The sequence below is a fragment of the Nyctereutes procyonoides genome, unplaced genomic scaffold (genome assembly GCF_905146905.1).
Source record: "Nyctereutes procyonoides isolate TBG_1078 unplaced genomic scaffold, NYPRO_anot_genome, whole genome shotgun sequence".
In the NCBI taxonomy this organism is placed as follows: domain Eukaryota; kingdom Metazoa; phylum Chordata; class Mammalia; order Carnivora; family Canidae; genus Nyctereutes; species Nyctereutes procyonoides.
In genome coordinates, this window is record NW_026575040.1 from 3,024,896 (window position 1) to 3,044,890 (window position 19,995).

Sequence of the window (19,995 nt, forward strand, 5' to 3'; positions counted from 1 at the left end):
TCGGCAGCGTTTTCCCGCATGACTTGGAGGGATAATTTAGTGAGGCCGCCAGCTGGAAGGAAAGGGATTAATTCTGCACTTAGCACAGCTCTGGTGAATAATTCATCAATGAGACCTTTGTGCCTAGCCCTTGGGCAACTGGGGAAGGGTCCGGTCCACCTGCCTGTTGCCTGCCTGGGTCCCGCAATGGCCTGACCAGGGGCACTTGATGCTCCTTTCGGTCCTCAGGACACATGTACCCCAGTGAAGGGTTGGGAGGCGGGGGCAGGTGAGGAAGGGATGGGCAGTGGCCACCGGCAGACTCAAGACCCCGGCAAAAGGCAGTGGGGGGTTGAGCTCCAATCTGAGAAATCTGTGACTTTTTCTCTAAGGACCCTGATTCTTTCTTGGGGTCTTTTGCTGCTTCTATGTCCTCCCCTCCCAATACCTTCTTGGTCCTACACCCGATGTAGGGATGGAGGTGGGGGTGGGAGCAGGGGTGTGTGACGGGCTGTATCTGACAAACTCTCTTTCACCAGGAATTAGAGGAATCAGGAATTAGAAGACAATGCCGAACATTCCAGAGGGGAAGTGCTAATGGGAAGTCCCGGGTACCTACCAGAGGCCTTGTAGGGACACATTTTTCCAGTGGCTACGTTCCCAGATATGTGCCTCTTACCCTACACCAGGCAATTAATTCCCTGTGTGCTCCATGGGTGAGGTTACAGGGCAAGTATTACCCCAGCGCTAGTGGCTATTTTTCCTGGTGTGGGAAGCTGGCAGGAGGGGGCTGACCCAGAGGTTGGCCCCTGGTCACTAGTTCCCGGGCTCATGGTCCTGACCTGTCCACATCCCCGCTTTGTGTCTGTCTTAGCATCCCAGACTAAAAAGTGGCAGAGGGTGCCTGCCAGGAGCCAAATGACCAGGGTCCAGCCGGGACTCAGAGTCCAGGGAGCGCTGGCTGGAGGAAGAGATCCCATCCACCAGGCGGGGCTCAGCCGGTAGTAGCTTTCCACTTGGATCAACCCAGCTGTGGTAGGCAGGATTCCAAAAACGGGCCCCCAAGATTTCACACCCTAATCCCCAGCACCCATGCCTATGGGGAGCTATGACCCCGGGGATCACGTCACGTGGCACAATTGACCTTGAGATGGGTACATTATCAGAGTGGGCCTCCCCCATCACATCAGCTCCTCTAAAAGCAGAGGGTTTTCTCTGGCTGCTGACAAAGGAGAAAGCCAGGGAGTTTTGAGGTATGTATGGGGGGGATTTGACATCCCTGCTGGCTGAAATGTGGAGGGGGGCCCTGGGAGAAGGAATGTAGGCAGGCTGCAGCAGCCGAGAGGCCCCCCCGGCTGACAGCCAGCGAGGAAACAGAGATGTTGGGAGCCTTGGAAGCACACTCTTTCCCAGAGCCTCCAGAAAGGAATGAGACCTTGCCAACATCTTGACTTGAGTCGTGCCCTGTCGGATTGCCTACCTATACAAGTGTGAGCCCATAAGTGGGTGCTGTTTTAAGCCGCTAGGTTTGTAGCAGTTTGTTACACAGCCATGGAAGCTGACATCCTAGTTGTAGGTTTGTAGGACCTGAACAAATCCTAGTTGTAGGACTTGTAGAACTTTGATCCCAGTGAGGCAGCCTTGCCTTGGGCTGAGTTACAGGCCGACTCCCAGGCCTGGGTGGCCTCTTCTCTCAACTCTCCTCTTCCTTTTTATTTTATTTTATTTTATTTTATTTTATTTTATTTTATTTTATTTTATTTTATTTTATTTTTTAATAAATTGTTTAAATTATTTTTTTCTTTTTAATTTTTATTTATTTATGATAGTCACACGAGAGAGAGAGAGAGAGAGAGAGAGAGAGAGAGAAGCAGAGACACAGGCAGAGGGAGAAGCAGGCTCCATGCACCGGGAGCCCGATGTGGGATTCGATCCTGGGTCTCCAGGATCGCGCCCTGGGCCAAAGGCAGGCGCCAAACTGCTGCACCACCCAGGGATCCCAACTCTCCTCTTCCTAATCTCAGTTTACTATCTCACTTTCTGGAGCCTTAAATCACCCTCAGACATTTCTAGCCAAAGCAGTGGTCCCCTCCTCCTCAAAGCCTCTGGCCCCAGCCCCTGGACAAGGCCAGCAATTGTGCAGGGGGTTGGAACCCACCACGGGGCTACAGGAGCTGGCGCTCGGCTGCCCTCCACATCCCCGCAGCCTTACCTCAGAGGAAAGCAGCTGGAAGGAGATATCCACTGTGGGGGCCTCACCATTTATGGTTTTCAGCTTGGTGTCCTGGGGAGGAGAGCGGAGCAGTCAGTCCATGCTGGCCAGGGCAGCTTCTGCCTCTGATCTGCCCGTTGCTCCGGATTTCTCAAGAAGGGGCCTGCTGGGGGCTCTGCCTGGGTAATGAGAGGGAGGCAGGAGCCGGTCCCCTGCCTCTGCTCACCCTCACTGCCTCAAACTTCCCTTCCCGGCTCCACTGAAGACCTGACTGGCACTTCCAGACCTGCATCCTGGCACAGGGGCAAAAGTCCCATTTACTGAGGTCTATTATGTTCAGGAAGGCCAGAAGCATTCTAGGGGAAAAGGTGGCATAGAAATAAACCATGATGATTAATTCTTATTGAGAACTTATTCTAAGCACTTTACACATATTTCCTCAAAAAAAAAAAAAAACTCACTGCAACCCTATGAGAAAAATTCTATTACTATGAATCCATTTTACAGACAAGGAACTTGAGCCACCAGGACTTTAATTTTTCCTGCAGTCATATAATCTAATGAGAGGTGGAACCAGAATTTGGACCCAGACAGTCAGGCTCTAGAGCCTGGGCTCTTGGCTCTCTCATCCTACAGAGAGATCCTATAAAGGCATGTTGTCCCATTTTATTTTATTTTTTTTAAATTTTTATTTATTTATGATAGTCACACAGAGAGAGAGAGAGAGAGGCAGAGACACAGGCAGAGGGAGAAGCAGGCTCCATGCACCGGGAGCCTGACGTGGGATTCGATCCCGGGTCTCCAGGATCGCGCCCTGGGCCAAAGGCAGGCGCCAAACCGCTGGGCCACCCAGGGATCCCCTGTTGATCCCATTTTAAAAGTGGGCACTCTGAGGTTCAGAAAGTCTAAGAAACTTGCCCCAGGTTGCACAGTGAGACCTAAGGCAAGTCAGGATTTAAACCCAGGCCTGTACTCTTGCCACCGTCCGGTGGGGCCTCCCTGTGCTTCTCTTCCTGTTGCTGGGCAGGAGCTTGGGGAACTCCTTACACTCGAAAGTGGTCGGCTTCCGTGGTAGGGGCCCCGGTGGAAGCTGCCGGAGAAGCTAGATTCACTGGTGTTAGTGGGGCAAGGTGGAACAGGGTGGGGTGGGGCGGGAGCAGGCGCCGGCATGGGCTCTGTTGGGGGCACTCACAGTGATGGGGAGCCTCTCCACACGAAGCCCATTCAGACCTTTCCCTGCCAGCATCTTGCGGTACAAACGTCTCTTCAGTGGCAACACGGAGACGCCCAGGGGCTTGCTGAGGGTCCAGGGCTCACCGCCTTTCACTGTGGGGAGGACCAGCTGGGACTCCGACCAGAACCCCAGCCCAGGCCCCCGGGCCCCGTGTTGGAGGCTCCAGCAGGCGCTGGATCCTCTGGTTCCTAACATCCCGTTCCCCCTCGCCTCATTTCCCTGACTCCTGGCCTTGCCTGCCCAAGTAGCCTCCTCCTCTGCTCTTAGGGCTCCCTGAATTCAAGGCCAGCTCTCCATATTTGGTGTTTCTAGGTTGTACGTGGATCTCCCCTGTCTCTGCCCTCAGGGGCCTTACTCTCTCCGTGGTGGAACGCCTGCCTGGCTCCCTTGTCCTTTAGCATGGGCAGGACACACGGGTCCTATTCCCGTATTAGATCCGTGCATTTTTATCACACGACTACCCCCTCCCCATGTGCCTGTCAGTGAGGACGGAGTGATAGATCCCTCAGGGCTCACAGCTTGGAGGGGAAACTGGCGCCCGGCAGGCGTTCCTCCACCTGTCTGCACACACTGGGGCGTCCCTGCAGGGGGCGGAGGCAGGTGGTCTGAGCACCCCCTGGTCCTCAGGTCCTGATGCACAGCTACCCCGGCACCAAGGGGCACTCACTGGAAGTCGAGGAGTAGTATTCCAGCACCAGGGCTGTGTCTTCTGAGAAGTTGGTGGCTCCATCTCGACCTTGGAAGAGGAAGGACTGATTCCACGAGGGCAGCTCAGGGGTTCCCCCAGGCTTGGACAGCTAAAAGGAGACAGTGGGAGTCGGTGGCAGGGCCATGGGTTCTCCCAAATGGAGGGATGTCCAGATATAGCCATACGTGTGTGTCTACACACATCACAAACGTTTGTCCCAATTATAAAAGCAACAGACGTGTAATGAATGAATTTTGGAAAATATGGAGAAGTAGAAGGATTAAAAAGAAAAACCCCAGGGGTGCCTGGGTGGCTGAGCCAGTAAATCGTCTGGTTGTTGATCTCAATTCAGATCTTGGTCTCAGAGTCACAAGTTCAAGCCCTAAGTTGGGCTCTGCACTGAGTGTGGGGCCTACTTAAAACAAAAACAAAAACCCTCCCCCCAAACACTGTAGATTCCTACACTAAAGACAACCGTCCTAAGGCTGTGTGTGTGTGTGTGTGTTTTTTAAGATTTTTATTTATTTATTCATGAGACCCACAGAGAGAGGCAAAGACGTAGGCAGAGGGAGAAGCAGGCTCCATGCAGGGAACCTGACATGGGACTCGATCCCAGGACCCCGGAGTCACGACCTGAGCCAAAAGCAGACACTCAACCACTGAGCCACCCAAGTGCCCCAGGCTGTGTGTTTCTTTCTAGTTTTTTCCTAAGCCTATTTTGTACTTAATTGTCATCCTAACATCCTATGCTTTTCATTTACTGTGAAAATCTAAGCATATCCAGAGTCATAAATAATACTTGGCATCCATGATCTCAGTAGCCAGAGGATATTTTGTCACATCCAGGTGCCCTGGTTTCCCCCTTCCCACGTGGCCCTACAGTAACACTGCATTGCATATTCTTTGACATGTATTTCTGTGTCTCAAATCATTTCCTGCGTACCCAAAATGGGAATGCTGAGTTCAAAGATGTACATTTTAAGGCACTTGACTGCTCATGGGTAAACTTTTCCTAAAGAGTTGTGCCCACTCACACCCATGGCTGGTGGTGTCATAGACGCCAAAGTAGACATGAACTCCACCCTTGGCCCCAGCCCCCCTCTGCCCCACATGGGTTGCAGAGGCTCTTCAGATGCCTGAGCCTTGGTGCATCGGCAACGCAGGCCATCGGAATTTGGGGGATTTGATAGCACACCAGGCCCCAGCTCGGGCATGCGCGTGAGTCATATTTACACAGTGAAACAAGATGGCATTGACTAGAGCCCCCGAATAAGGGGGCTACATGGGACATTCCCGACGGTGGTCACAGAAGCTGTCTTGCAGGAAGCAGGACCAGGGGATGGCTCTGAAGCAAGACGTGGGAGGGCAAAGGGAAGGAGGGAGGTCTGGCTGGGAAAACAGAGGTGGTGGTGGTTCCAAGCAGGGCAGGGCTGGAGGATGCCTGGAATAAGGCGGGACTCCAGGGGGAGGAGGCCTCTGCAAAGGCTGGAAGGTGGGACAGGGGGAATGGAACACAGCAGGCCGCCCTGCATGGTCCCCACACAGGGAGGGGCTGGGGTCGTTGGTGCAGACTCCCCCTGAGGCTGCCTTGCCTCATCCCCAGCCAGGGGCTGTCAGTGACAGTGGCGGCTGCTCCCACCTCCTGCTCCCCTGCGGGAACCCGTCATTGCTCAGAAAGGTCAGCACAAATGCACCACTGGCTTGGAGAGTTATTGATGCAGGATCTTGAAATATCAGTGTGGGTCCACCCGCCCCCGCCCCCGCCGCGGTGGCAGGCCCTCCTGCCTGTCACACTAATGTGTCCGCTCTGGTTCTCTGAGGCCCAGCCTGAGGCTCAGCTGTGTCTGCCTAGGCCCCTGCCCCTGGGGACATGGGCTGCAGTCACTTTGGGGCTAGGGGTCCTGAACACAGGGACCGTGACTGGGGTGATGGACTGTTCCTGAGAATGGGCTCTGGAGGGAGCTCAGGGACAACCACGCGGCCACCAGGCCAGGCTAAAGAAGCTGCTTCCAGGTTCTGTGGGGCTTGGGAATGGTCTTTCAGGACTGATCCCCAAACCATGCCCATCCCAGAGCTGCCCCATTCTCTTGGGAGCCTCAGGGGCCTCCCCGTAGCCCGGACCATCTGCCAGGCCCTGGGGCACTCAGTCCTCTTCTGCCCCCATCCCTTGCTCCCACCCTGGAAGGGGAACATTTAATGGCTGCTGGCTGTCCTCTCTGGGGCCTGTTAATGTGTCCAAATGGAGTCGACTAAGCAAGAAATAGTGTCTGACTGCTCAGTAAGGACAGGTCTTTCCCTGAATGGGTTCCCAGGAGGAGTCCTCCAAGAGAGATCCCTTCGGACCTCCACCTGGGGAGAGAGGGGCAGCTTCTCTTGTGTGTGCAGGGAGGGAGGGAGGGGGAGCGGCAAGGACTCCAGATTAAGCCTCCTTCGCAATCTGATGCCAGGGCCCCGGGGAAGGTGTTGGTGGCATGTGTGTGTGGCGGGGTGGGGGCAGAGTGTGCAGCAGGGAAGCCACTGACCACAGACAGTAATGGGCAAGGCCATGGCGGGCTGTAGAATTAAGGAATGTGATTAACCCTCAGCTGTGATCTTCAGCAAAGCCATTAACCCCTGGCCACTGAGGCAGACCTGCCTTCCCTGGGGACAGAGCCTTCATTACAAGGGCCCGTAGGGCCTCCTCGCATTTCCCCTGGGCCCCCGCATCCACACCCACACCTACCACAACCGGCTCTGCGCATCCTGGGGAGAGGCTGAGGCTGGGGGACCTTGAGGGAGCTAGGACACCCTGGCTCTGGACGCCTGCTTGGCCACCAAGATGAAAGTTCAGCTGAACTCAGCGAGGCGCCTGGGGGCGTCTCCATGCTGTACACCTTAGGAGTGCTGCGGGGCATCTCGGGGAGCTAGAGTCAGACCCTGTCCCCTCTGGAGCTCACCATCTTCCCAGGTGATGGGACACACACACACTCTCCTATGATCCATGCAGAGGTCTAAGCAAGTATGGGTGGTGGGAGCTGGGATGTTGGAGAAAGCAAGGACTCCTGGCTGGGGGATCCGAGGGAGGGGGCCATTCTAGGCTGGGTGCAGCGAGACCGGAGAGGACAGCATGTATGTGGACACCTGGGCACCCAGTGTGCCTGCCGGAAGCCTGTGGGGCTGGGCCGGTAGGCCTGGGAGCCGTGACTGCCCGCCAGGGCTGCGTCCTGTCAGCCAGGGGTCCAAGGGAAGGGCCTGAGCGGAGGCCACTCCTGTGGTCCATGCGAGAGACGAGGCCCTCGACAGGGGCCCCATGAGAGCCTGGGTGCCCACGGGCGTCGGAGCTGAATTAGGGGAGGACGGTGGGCAACTTCTTTCTCCTCTGCTTCCTCCCCATCGGCCAGGAACTCTGCCTCAGCTCTGCAGGGAGGGCAGGCCAACGGGGGCAGCCTGTCGGGCAATGGCCCCCCCAAAGGTGCAGGGTGCAGAGGGGGAGGAATTGCTGAGTCCTGCCCCATTTCGGGCCCTGCGGCCCAACCGTCCCTTCACTGACCGTCGTGCCTTCATCACCAGGCTCCCAGGGGCATGAAGCCGACCCAAAGGGCCGCTCCCCTCCGTCCCAGGTGACCTGCTTCGTCTGGTGGCCCACCCCTTCCGCACACCTGTCACTTACAGACCCCTCGGTGATGCCACGCCCCCGTAATTGGCTGAGAGGAGCGCACGTGACCCAATTCGGGCCCATGAGACAAGAGGAGAGCATCTGGGGGCCTTCAGGAAAGCCGCAGGTGCAGGTGCAGGTGTGGAGGGGAGGGGCTCCCTCGCGGGTCCTGGCCCTGCCTGGATGGGGTGCCCCGACATTTTGCTTCCGGGAGCTGTTAGCCAGTTGCCGGTGGCAATTTGGGGGTGTCGGGAGCAGGTCCTGGGGACACCGCTGACATGGTGCATCCACCAATTCCGGCAGCTGCCTGCCTAGGGCCCCGTGCCCAGCGTGACAGCAAACCTCGTGGGGCCTGGTCCCTGAGGTGTCTGTTACTTGTGGTCTCAGGGGGCATCTAACACTGGGGGAGGAGCAGCTCCTACAGGGGAGGAGCCCCTAAGCCCCTGCCCCCACCCCCCACGCTGTGGGCACCTGAGCCCTTTAGAGCGCACCTGACAGCCCAGTAAGGGTAGGACTCTGAGACTGGAGGGACCAAAGGCCATGCAGCTCGCAAGTCAAGAGCAGGGGGCAAAACCCAGGGGCGCCAGGCCCTCAAATTGCTGCTGCAGGGCTCAGGCATGTGGGCAGGGTGGGGAGGAGGTCACAGCAGCTCAAGGTGTCAGGGGGCAGGTGGCCCCGGACACTACCTGGCCCAGCCACCGCCCCTCAAGTCAGGTGAGGCAATGGAGGCGCAGGAAGGGAAGTGGAAGGGCAGTGTGAAAGCTGCTGGCTGACACCCACCCCCACCTACCCCCCGCCAGCAAGCCTGCCCCATCCTCGCCGCCCCGCACCTCTGTGAGTTCTCAACCTGCCCGAATGCCATGTGGTCTCATGAACTTCGACAAGTGTCCTGGCGTCCCAGGGCCCCTGGCCTCCATCCCCCACATGCAGGAGGCCCTGGAGGCAGGTCTCCGGAGCTAGGGGCCCCTCCGCTACACAGACTGGTGGGGCAGCAAAGGCAGCCGGAGAGGGCCCGGGGTGGGGAGGGGGCTCCCTCTTTACAGCAGCCAGGCCTCCTGCCCCTCGGGATTGCCTGCTGATTGGTTCATAATTTTCTGGGCAAATGCAGGGCCATGTGTGAGAGGACTCTGGGGAAATCAGGCCGAGGATTGGTTTGGGTTTGAAGCCTCTATCCCCGGGGTCCCCCTTCGTCCTACCCCTCCCTGCCACCATCATTCTTGTCCATATTTGAGCCTTCAAATGTCCTTGCCTTTAAATGAAGGGGGCTCCAAAGGGGTGCCTCTTTCTGTATTTGCCATGCCAGACATGAAGAGTGGTGGGCAGACAACAGGAAGGACTTCCCAGGCACCCCTGTCTTCTTTAAGGCTTCTAGGAATGTGGGGACCATCATGTGGGGCAAACTCCAGCTGAAGTAGAGACTATGGGAAGAGACGGACCCGGCCATTCCCTGGTACCCAGCCGCAGTCTGCACACCCCTCCCCCACGTATTCAGACACACCACTCACTGTCCCCTCCAGCCCTGAACGTGCATCTATCTTGTCCTGTGCACCCCAGCTCCACTCCCGTGCTCTCGTTCCCTATCGCCCTGCACAATCCCTCCCCTATTAAACACTCAAGAGTCTTGTGTCTGGATACCCACTCCAATCAGCCAGGCTTCACGTCCCTCTTGCCTCGAATTAAAATTTATTTTTTATTGTGGCAAAATGCAGACAACATAAACTGTTCCATTTTAGCCATCTTTAGGTGCACAATTCAGTGGCATTAAGTAAATTCACATTGTTGTCTAACCATCACCACTATCAATTTCTAGAACATTCTCACCAGCCCAAACAGGAAACTCTGTACCTATGAAACAATAACACTCCCCCTCCCCCCCAGTCCCTGGCGAGCACCCTTCTACCTCCTGTCTCTGCGAATGTGTGTACTCTAGGGACCTCCAATCAGCGGTTTCAGACACCATTTGTCCTTCTCTCCTGTGCCTTTTACAGGCCTGACAGTCCCTCCTGGTTTGTTACTAGGTCACACACTACCTGTGTGGGTGTGTGACCCTTTGATGTGCAGGAGGCACACTTCCTGGGGGGGGCCGTACCTGAGGGCACCCGTTCTGGCTGCCCCGAGGAACGTCGAAGCGCATCACCGATGGGTTAGGGAAGGAGAGGCGGGTGATGGGCAGCCCCACGGAAGCTGCGTCCTGCTTTATCTGGTTGACCCTGGGGAGGCAAGGAGACGGTCAGTCCACAAGTGCCGCGGGTGGCTCAGGCCTGCAGGAGGGCGCAGGGCTCTGGACACCAGGACAGGTGATGGACCCTGGTCCTTCTGATCACCGGCCCAAGGTGTGGGAGAACTCTCTGGGTCTGGAGATGAGCCGTAGCTCCCAGGTTCTCCCCATGACTTGCTGTGGCCTGGCCACATCTGACTGCCCCAGCGGCCCCATCTTTAAAAAGCCCTGCCATTGGAAGTCCTTGCCGGAATGACCCACCCTGGTGGTGGCAGTTCTAGTTTAGGTCAAGGGGGACGTGGAGGCTGCAGGGGCAGGGTCCAGGGTGTGTGTGTGTGAGCGAGTGAGCAAGCGTGTGGCTATGTGCCTAGCTTTTTTATTTATTTATTTTATTCATTCATTCATTTATTTATTTATTTATTTATTTATTTATTTATTTATTTATGATAGTCACAGAGAGAGAGAGAGAGAGAGAGAGGCAGAGACACAGGCAGAGGGAGAAGCAGGCTCCATGCACCGGGAGCCCGACGTGGGATTCGATCCCGGGCCTCCAGGATCGCGCCCTGGGCCAAAGGCAGGCGCCAAACCGCTGCGTCGCCCAGGGATCCCCATGTGCCTAGCTCTTAAGAGGGCTGGGAGGGAGTGTATCAGCTTCATTCCTTCAATAAGCAAGGAGTGTTCCCAGGTCAACAGATGGTGTGGCGCAGTCCTGTTGGGCCAGAAGAGTCAGAGGAAGTGACAGAGGCAGACAGCTGATCCCCAGGAAATGGAGCTGTCACACAGGGCCCATGTGCACTGGAGGACTCCCCACGCTGTGTGACCCTCAGGGGCCACGCTAGCCCAAATACCCTTCCTGAGGACGGCAAATCCACCAAACCCCCAAAGGTGGTCTGGGGAGGAGGGGCACAAGTTTGGCTGGGGCCAGGAGACCTCAGGAGGGTGAGGGAGAGGACTCACAGGCGGGGCTAAAGGTCATGAAGTTCTGAGCAGACCCACAGGCTGCCTTCTTTGGGAAAAACCACTGGTTGGAGCCTTGGTCCTGCGCTGGAGTAGGAGGGGGGACTGTGGGACGGAGCAGGTGTGGAGGGCTGAGGACATCTGCAGGGAGTTCTGAGCTGCCCCTTTCCAGGCAGGGACTGTGGGCAACTTCCTGAACCTCAGACCCCAGTGGGAGGTTTGAAAGGCCTTGGGGAGGGGAGGGTTCTAGGGCTCCTGGAATCAGGGCCTGTGGTGGCAGCGACAGCCCTTCCCCTCCTCTGTCTTCTGCCCTGCCCGCCCTCTCCTTGCCCACACCCGCCTGGGCCCCACTCACTTAAAATCATTGTAGTTGGGAACCACCCTGGCAATGACCACCATGGGGTCACAGTTGTTGACCAGGGGCTCATTGACTCCCCGGAGAAAGACCTGGGGAAGAGAGGAGGCAGGTGAGCCTTGGGTGGCTTTGAGCCCTCTCGGAGACAAGGCCAACCCACCTGCCACTTTTCTCCCCAGTAATGAGCTCATCCCTGCCTCCATCTGCCTCACTTACTTCTTTCTCGGCTCAAAGCTGCCCTCCTTCAGGCCCTGACTAGGCCTTGGGAAGGCGGGGGGAGGACACGGATTCTGCCCCATATACCTCCACTGCCCTCCCGAGCGACTCCTGATCTGGCTCCTGGCCCTCACCCCTTACCCACCAAATGGGCTCCCACTCGCCCCTCAGCGCTCACCCCAACCCCCCAACTGTGAGTCCTGTGGCTCCTCTTACTTCTGACCCCATCACTGGCCTCTGCTTCTATTTTGCCCCCCAACCCATCCCCTTTCCCCAGCAATTTAATACATGATGGCAAAAACTGCTTTCGTGAAAAATGAATTAGACCATGTTATTCCCCAGCTTGAGACCAGCAGTGACTCCTCCCACTGCCCTTGGAATGAATTCCGCAATTGTTACCATCAGGGTCAAGGCCTGCATATGTCGGCCTGTCTGCCCTCGGCCCCCAGGTCCTCCCTTGCTCCAGCCTCACACGTCTCACCCCCTCCAACCTGCTCACTTGCTTCTGCCTCAGGGTCTCCGCACATGATGATCCCACTGCCTAGACTCCCCCCCCCCCCCCAGCAACTCAGTGGCTGGCTCTCTCTTCCCTTAGGGTTAACCGTCACCACCTTTGAGAAGCCTTCTGTGACCACTCCGACCAAAAAAGCCCACCCCCTTCTCTTAGCCACCCACCCCCCACCACCTCTTCCTCGGCACTCCTCATAGCCTGTGTTCACTCTAATTTCTCTCTTTTCGTGTTCTGTCCATCTGGCTGGAACCAAGTCTCCAGAGGGGCAGAGACCATGTCTACCTCATTCACTGCTATATCCCCAGCTGTTAGCACACACACCTGGCACAGAGTAAGAGCTCGGTGTGTGTTTCCGGGATAAATGAGCTCCATTTATGAAGGAGAAAAGTAGGGGACCGGGGAGGGAGAGGCTGTGTTTGAGTGTGAGAGAGACAGAAGCCCTGACAGCTGGGAGAGGAGGAGGAGAAGCCAGGCCTCAGGGAGGGGCTGGGCTTGAGCTGCTCTTGAGGGATGGGTGAGGGTCCTGATTACGGGGTGCTCTTGGGAAGGCAAGCAGCGAAGGAAGGGGCTGCGAACACAGCTGAGGGGCCACTCACGAAAAGCTGGGCCACTGTGTTACCGAGGCTGGTCCCCGCTCCACTCTGGGCCTGAGGATCCCAGCTCAGACCCTGAGGGGTGGGACGTTACTGTGCTGGTCCTCCTCGCTCTGACCTTCATGGGGAAGAGGGCACCTGGGACTAGGGGCTTGCTCTGGCTCCTCTCTCCTCCTCCCTGCGCACTCCCTTCTAGGCCCCTCTGCCAGGACCATCTTAGCTGGTAGCTCACAACTCCCCACACGTGTGAGCTGATCAGGCCTTGAAAGAGTGCTTAGGAAAGGGCACCTGGGTGGCTCAGTCGTTGAGCGTCTTCCTTCGGCTCAGGGCATGATCCCGGGGTCCTGGAATCCAATCCCGCATCGGGCTTCCCCACAGGGAGCCTGCTTCTCCCTCTGCCTGTGTCTTTGCCTCTCTCTGTGTGTCTCTTATGAATAAATAAATTTTTTTTAAGTGCTTAGGGCCTTTCAGGGTTCACTGGGGTCCCTGGAGACTGAATCCCTGACCCAGATTCAAAGGACTGGATCTGATGTGGGTGTTTCAAACTTTGAGTGGGGCCAGGAGTCTGGGCTGGGGGAGTCCACTGCAGGGCTGTTGGGCCCTAGAGCTCACAGGGACTCCAACAGGTGTAGGGGCTGAGAGTAGGTCTCTGAGAGGTGGGTGGTCGTGGCTAATTTACACCTGTTCAGCGCTGAATGGTCAGGTGTGAATGAGATAGCTGCCCAAGCCCACTTGCTCATGAGCCAATAAGTAACAGAAGCAATTTCTCTTCCCACTGTGCTCTCCAGTCTGCCATCAGAACCAGAAGGGGTGACAGCTGTGCTGGGGCCAAGGGATAGGTGGAGCGCTAGAGACTCTATACCAGTAATTCTGGGGGCTGGGGTGGGAGTGGGGTGGATCCTCCGTGGAGACTCCTGCAGGCCAAGGTTCTGCTGGGTCTTAAGCAAATGGCCTTTTCACTGTGGGGTGTGGCCTGGGAACAGCAAGGTCGAGCTGTGGCCACTCTTCCTTGTTTCGTGTGTGTGTGTGTGTGTGTGTGTGTGTGTGTGTGTGTGTGAGAGAGAGAGAGAGAAAGAGAGAGAGAGAGAGAGAGAGAGAGAGAGAGAGAAAGGATTGCTGGCAGGTCTCAGGAAAGGACATAATGTAAAAGGGAGGGAGACTGGAACAGAGGGAACCTGCAGGGCTGACCTGCACTAGCATACAAGGTGGCTGTAGGGTTGTAAGCCCTAGATCAGGAGAAAAAACAAGAAGAGAATATGGGCCAAAGTGGGGGCTTCCCCCCCCACATGAGATTCAGGCAAACAGAAGCCTTTGGGAGTTCCCCCTTTTCCATCCTCCCTTCACAGTGTGTGTGGAGCAGAACAAGAGATGGCAACATTAGGACAGGACTGTGTCCGGAAATGCTGGGAAAGGTTAGGCCTCATTTTCATCTCTATCCCTATCCCTGTCATCCCAAGGCTTGTTCTTCACAAAATATTTTGGTTATTCCTTTTTTTTTTTAAGATTTTATTTACTTATTCATGAGAAACACAGAGACACAGGCAGAGGGAGAAGCAGGCTCCATGCAGGGAGCCCAACGCGGGACTCGATCCTGGGACTCCAGGGTCACGCCCTGGGCCAAAGGCGGGTGCTCAACTACTGAGCCACCCAGGCGTCCCTATTTTGGCTATTCTTGTAAAGCCCTATTGCTTTTTCCCTCCTTGGTTTCTTTCCCAGACACCCCTCTCTGCCTCACAAAGTCAGGCCAATCAGAGGTGGCGAAGGGCAGGGCTTGGAGGCTTCTCAAAGCTTGCCCCTTCCCCCCTCCCCTTCTCCCCCCCACCCCAGGGACCCCAGTCTTGGAACCTCCAGAGCTGTGTGGTTGCTGCCGATGTAGCGGGGGAAGAAGCTGCCCTTCCGAATGACGGTCGCATATAGGTGGGTCTTGGCAGTGGCTTCCTCAGCTTTTCCGGACTGAGCGGCCTGGGGACAGGGTGAGGGAAGAAGACCCACAAGAAGGAGAGTGACTAAGGGGCAGGCCCTGCCATAAATCCAGCCCTCTGCAGACAATCACTTGGCATTGCTCCACCGGGGCTCCAAGCTGATAATTAAAGCTCATGGTCCCCGCGAGCCCTTCCAAGATCAATATAATAAATCTTTCCTTTTCTATTTGAATATTTCATCACCCTCACAAGCACCACTGCCTGACTGCTCTCTTCGTGAAGGTGTGATAACAAGGCCTGTGTTTTGAAGTGGCCAGAGAGCCAGAGGGCCTGGGTGATGATCGCAGAATCACAACTAAAGTGCTGAGTCTTCCAGGTGAGTCACTCACTGATCTCTCTGGGCCTTCCTGTCCCTGCCTGTCCCAGGTACCTCATCCAGGCTTAGGGAAGGGGCTAATGGAAGATAAAGACCCCAAGGCCACGGTGTTGAGGAGGTGCTTGGAAAGAAGAACTGGTGCAGGGCCTGATGGGAAGTGGGGAGGGAAGAAAGGAACAGAACTAACCCAAAGTGAGCACCCACTATGTGTCAGGTACTTTGCTAGGGGCTTGACGCCCATTGTTGCATTTGACTGACCAAATGCATGCTCAGTCTCTCTAGTTTGCCAACGAGAAGCAGAGACCTAGGGGGTTAAGCAGCTTCCTATGGATATATACTTAGGAAGAGGCAGACCCCCGATAGGAGCCCAGGCAATCTTACACCACATTGTTCTTTACTCCAAACCACAGTAGGGGTCTGGAGTGCACGTTGAAGGGAAAGTAGTGCTTCTGTTCATCTCTGGTCCAGTGCCTAGCACACAGTAGGTACTTACTAAGTACTTGAGCACTGAAAGAGTGAGTTCTCCCTTCCACCAATCAGCACTGGGGAGAGAGAGTCAGTGGGGGAGCTGCCCTGGGGAGCTCAGGCCACGGACTAAGGCACCTGCAGCTCCTCGCTCAGGCTCATGCCCAGCTGCCTACTAGAGGGCTGCACTCCAGGGAACACTTGCCCTCCCACATGTCCCAAATTTCCGGGGCCTTCCTCCTGCCAAGGCAGTGCGTGGAGACAGCACAGAAAGAACTGACCTGGGAGACAGTATGACCCGGGCTTACCCTCCACTCTGCTACTCATCTGCACTGTCACCCATGTTGAGAGGATTCCTCTCTCTGGGTCTCTAGCCCTATGTATGCAAAATGTAATTCACCTTGAGGATTAGAGACGGTGTCTAGCTCAGGACCTGGGACATACTAGGTACTCTGTAAGTACTGTATTTCTTTGATTTTTAGATACTTTCCCACTTTTAACATATATGAAATCAGAAAATATCTTTTTTTAAAAAAAGATTTTATTTATTTGTTAGAGAGCGAGAGAGTACATGAATGAGAGCAGGGATGGAGGGAGAAGCAGATGCCCTGCTGAGAAGGGAGCCCAACATGGGGCTCGATCCTAGGACCCTGGGATCATGACCTGAGCCTAAGGCAGACACTTAACCAAATGAGCCACCTAGGCGCCCCTAGAAAAATATGTTTAACTGGTGTATTCATTTAATGTAGAAGATGTTCCATGCTATTGGGCTATTTTACAGAGATGAATTTGGAGAATTCCGAATTCTCATGGAAATCATTCACATCAAAAAAAAAAAAAAAAAAAAAAGGAAATCATTCACGTCTACCTGTCAGGAGCTGGGTTTCTTGAGCCTCATATGGCCCAAGACTTGTCATACTGCAGGATGAGCATGGGAAGCTCTGAAGGAATAGCTGGGGGCATTAAGGTGGTTCCCATCTGTTCTCCCCCTACCTGTCTCAGGGCCCTGACTCACCTTCACCAGCTCAAAGTGGTAGGGGTGGAAGACACGTAGGTACTTGATGGGGATTTGGTAGGACAACAGCTCCTCTTTCTTTTTATTGTCTACCACCTTGAGGATCACATCTTAAAAGAGAAAAAATGAGCACAAGTTCAAAACAGGGCTTAGCTGACCAGCATTGCACTCCCAGTAAAGTGAGCCAGTGGGAGGTGAGAATGTAGCTGAGAGCAGGAAGCAGGGGCCATATTAAGGAACCAACATGCAAGTATACACATGTGGGACACACACACACACACACACACACACAACTTCACAAGCACTGTGTGAGCCCCAGCCCAGAGCAAGTCTCCATGCTAGGTGCTGTTAGGATCCAAAGATGCAACAAAGATATTCCTGTGGTGCAGAAACACCCAGCCCAAAGATGGGCACACACAGCACGGAGCCCCCGTGGCAACAGACACACATGTGCTAGCCCAGAGACACACACACACAAGCAGGCGTAGTACCCCTTCCTCTTACCAGCTCCTCAGGCAGGGAGCGGAGGGCTTATCTCCCACATGTTGCAAATGTCTCAGTCTCAGTAAGGAAATGTGATCTGCTCAAGAAATCTTTCAATACAAATATCAACAAAAGTCTACTCCAAGGAAATGAAAACTAGTCTAACACGAAGAACTATGCACCACTTCGAAAACAGCCTCCAAGGAGACTACATTTTGTCATAAAATGCATAAACTTCAGGATGAACTGTGAGGAGAATGCCAATGACCTGGAAATAATCATGGCGATTCTGCTTGGTGAGCACCTGCTGCATGCTAGATATGGGAATGGGTGCTCCTGAGCCATTATCCCAACTAATCCCCACTGCAACCCCTCAAGTATGAATCACCATCTCTGTTTTTAAAATGTTAGTGGGGGGATGCCTAGGTGGCTCAGCAGTTGAGCCTCTGCCTTGGGCTCAGGGTATGACCCCAGGGTCCTGGGATCGAGTCCCATATCCGGCTCCCTGCTTTGAGCCTGCTTCTCCCTCTGCCTGTGTCTCTGCCTCTCTCTCTCTGTGTTTCTCATGAATGAATAAATAAGTAAAATCTTGGGATCCCTGGGTGGCGCAGCGGTTTGGCGCCTGCCTTTGGCCCGGGGCGCGATCCTGGAGACTCGGGATCGAGTCCCACGTCAGGCTCCCTGCGTGGGGCCTGCTTCTCCCTCTGCCTGTGTCTCTGCCTCTCTGTCTCTCTCTGTGTGACTATCATGAATAAATAAATAAAATCTTTAAAAAAAATAAATAAGTAAAATCTTTAAAAAAAATGTTAGTGGGGCTGAGAGAGGTTAAATAACTTACCACCAACACAGATCTAGTAAATGGCTGATGGGAGAGGTTGGGCTTGTGACCCTGGAGGCATCTTTCCACTCTGGAAGTCCATGGTTTGAGGAAGAAGAGGAAGTGGGGAAGGAGGAAAAGGAGAAAAGGAGGGAGGAGAGAATAAGGGAGATGGAGGAGGGAAGCATCTAAAAGCTCTAGAGAAGGATGGGAAGGACAGGTGTATCTGAGGGAGACGGGAGCAGCCCCTTGCCTCCTGCCTCCTTCTCGAGACAAGGCCGTGTCAGCACCACGGACAGCTGCCGGCCACGCGGGGTCAGTGGGCTGGGAGCCCTGTGTGGCTGGGTCACTTGGAACTGGGTGGGTCATTTGGATGAGCATGTGGTGGTGGAGGAGGTGGAAGAGGAGGAGCGTTTGCTAATTACTCTCCCCCCTCCCCCCAGATATCCTGGATACATAGAGAGGGAAAGACACTTGCCAAAGTCCTTCAAGAGCTGGCCATATGGGATCTGTGCCAAAAGGAAAGAAAGGGAAATGGGTACCCAAAAGACTTAAGGTTGCCTTGCAGGACGTAGAGTAAGACAAGGGATTTGAAGAGAGGAGACCTGGGTTCCAGTACGAACACACCGACTTGCTCTGTGGTCTTTAGTCAGTCACTTAACCTCTCTGAGCTCCATGTTCCTGTTCTGCAAAATGTTAATATTTTATAAAGGAAAAACCTTATCCCTCTCCTAATATTGTCGTAGGAAGGGAAATGTGTTTTTCAAGCTATGAAATTCTAAGCAAATGCTCCGTGTAGCTGTCACTATTTTCCTTCTCATTAACCATCTGTAGTGCACTGTATACTCACCCAGCCCTGAGCAGAACTGAAAAAACTCAGCTGGAGGATTCCAGTGCTCCCAGCCAAAGCTTCGGCAGTAGCTGTGGAAACTGTAGCCCCTCGTGGCCACTACCCATGGGCCCCAAGTCCCCAAATCTGGTCGGAATTTGCTGAGGCTGAAGAAGGGGTATTTGTATTTTCCCCCTACCCCAAGCTCTGTGTGGGCAGCCAGCAGATGAGCTGCAATTGGGGGTAATGGACAGCCACCCGTCCCTGTTCCTGTCTCCATGTTACAAACATGCTTCATCAGCTTCTTCTCTGGGCATTGTGCCCTTCCAGCCTCCCCCTGTTCCCTTTGTGTGGCCAACAAGCCATTTCTGTCACCCGCCTGCTTTGGCCCTGACACGGGTCTGCAACTCCCCTTTGCTTTTCATTAACACCTCCTTGAGCTACCTCCTCCCCTCCCCGCCACCTCTTGGCTTGGCCCGTCTCCCCCACCCCCACCACAGACATCACCACAGCAACCGGTTCCAACCAGGTTCCAATGAGCATCCAGCTACTTCAATCTGCAAAGAGGCACCTGCCAATAGTCCCTGCCTATCCAGGAGGGCTTCCCTACCCTCTTATTCTTTCTGCAGTGTGTCCTGTCCCCCTGTCTGCTGCACAGATGGGCCCCAGGGCCACTGACTCATCATGTCCTTTCCTATAGTCACCCCAAATGTGCAGAGCTCAAGGTGGGATCCCAGCCCAGGGATCACTCACCACAACCCCTAACTTCCTGTCAGCCACATAGATGCATGCATACGCGCACACATACACACTATACACACGCGTATTGCCAGGCACACAACACATTGTGACTGCACGTACGTATATATGTGACACACAGACACACACATTCATGTGCATGAAGTCCTAGATAATTTTTCCTCCTCTTCCACATATTCTTTTTTTTTTTTTTTAAGATTTTATTTGTTTGACCAAGAGAGAGTGAGAGCACATGCAAGGGATGCAGCAGAGGGAGAGGGAGAAGCAGGCTCCTCCCTGAGCAGGGAGCCTGACTCAGGGCTCCATCCCAGGACCCTGGGCTCATGACTGGGCCAAAGGCAGACACCTAACCGACTGAGCCAGCCACCCAGGCGCTCCCCTCCTCTTCCACGTATTCTTAATTCACCTCCACAGCCCCACTTATCCCTTTATAGGCAGAAAAATATCCTCTGGCTTGACCCACATCTAGCTCCTTCCCCTTTTACTGGTGTGCCTCCTGTGCTTTGTTCCTTTCCTCCTCCCTGGTCTGTAGCAGCTGCTCTCTGTTCTTTGTGAGGCAGACAGGAGCTCTAAGTCCTAGTGAGATTTCAAGAGCAGAAGGAAAGCTGGTCCTCTGAGGGGAGCCTGTAGGAAGAAGTACCACCTCAGGGCTTCTTGCTGATGAAGCCTGATGCCAGTGCCCACAGCTTCCTGGCATCTGCCAGTCTCTACTCCTGTGTGCCCAGCCTGAGC

The 19,995-nt window shown here is 54.8% G+C and overlaps 1 protein-coding gene across 1 annotated transcript in view; it reads right to left on the minus strand.

Moving 5' to 3' along the window:
* The window catches only part of CCDC33 (coiled-coil domain containing 33), a 107,726-nt gene that overhangs the window by 47,514 nt on the left and 40,217 nt on the right, over window positions 1-19,995 (minus strand). The window contains exons 6-12 of the mRNA XM_055320094.1: window positions 16,376-16,485; window positions 14,443-14,559; window positions 11,278-11,369; window positions 9,837-9,957; window positions 4,093-4,222; window positions 3,384-3,517; window positions 2,192-2,263 (exon numbers count right to left, since the gene is read on the minus strand). Of these exons, the coding sequence (XP_055176069.1) occupies window positions 2,192-2,263; window positions 3,384-3,517; window positions 4,093-4,222; window positions 9,837-9,957; window positions 11,278-11,369; window positions 14,443-14,559; window positions 16,376-16,485 (776 nt within the window). The remainder of the gene's footprint in view (window positions 1-2,191; window positions 2,264-3,383; window positions 3,518-4,092; window positions 4,223-9,836; window positions 9,958-11,277; window positions 11,370-14,442; window positions 14,560-16,375; window positions 16,486-19,995) is intronic.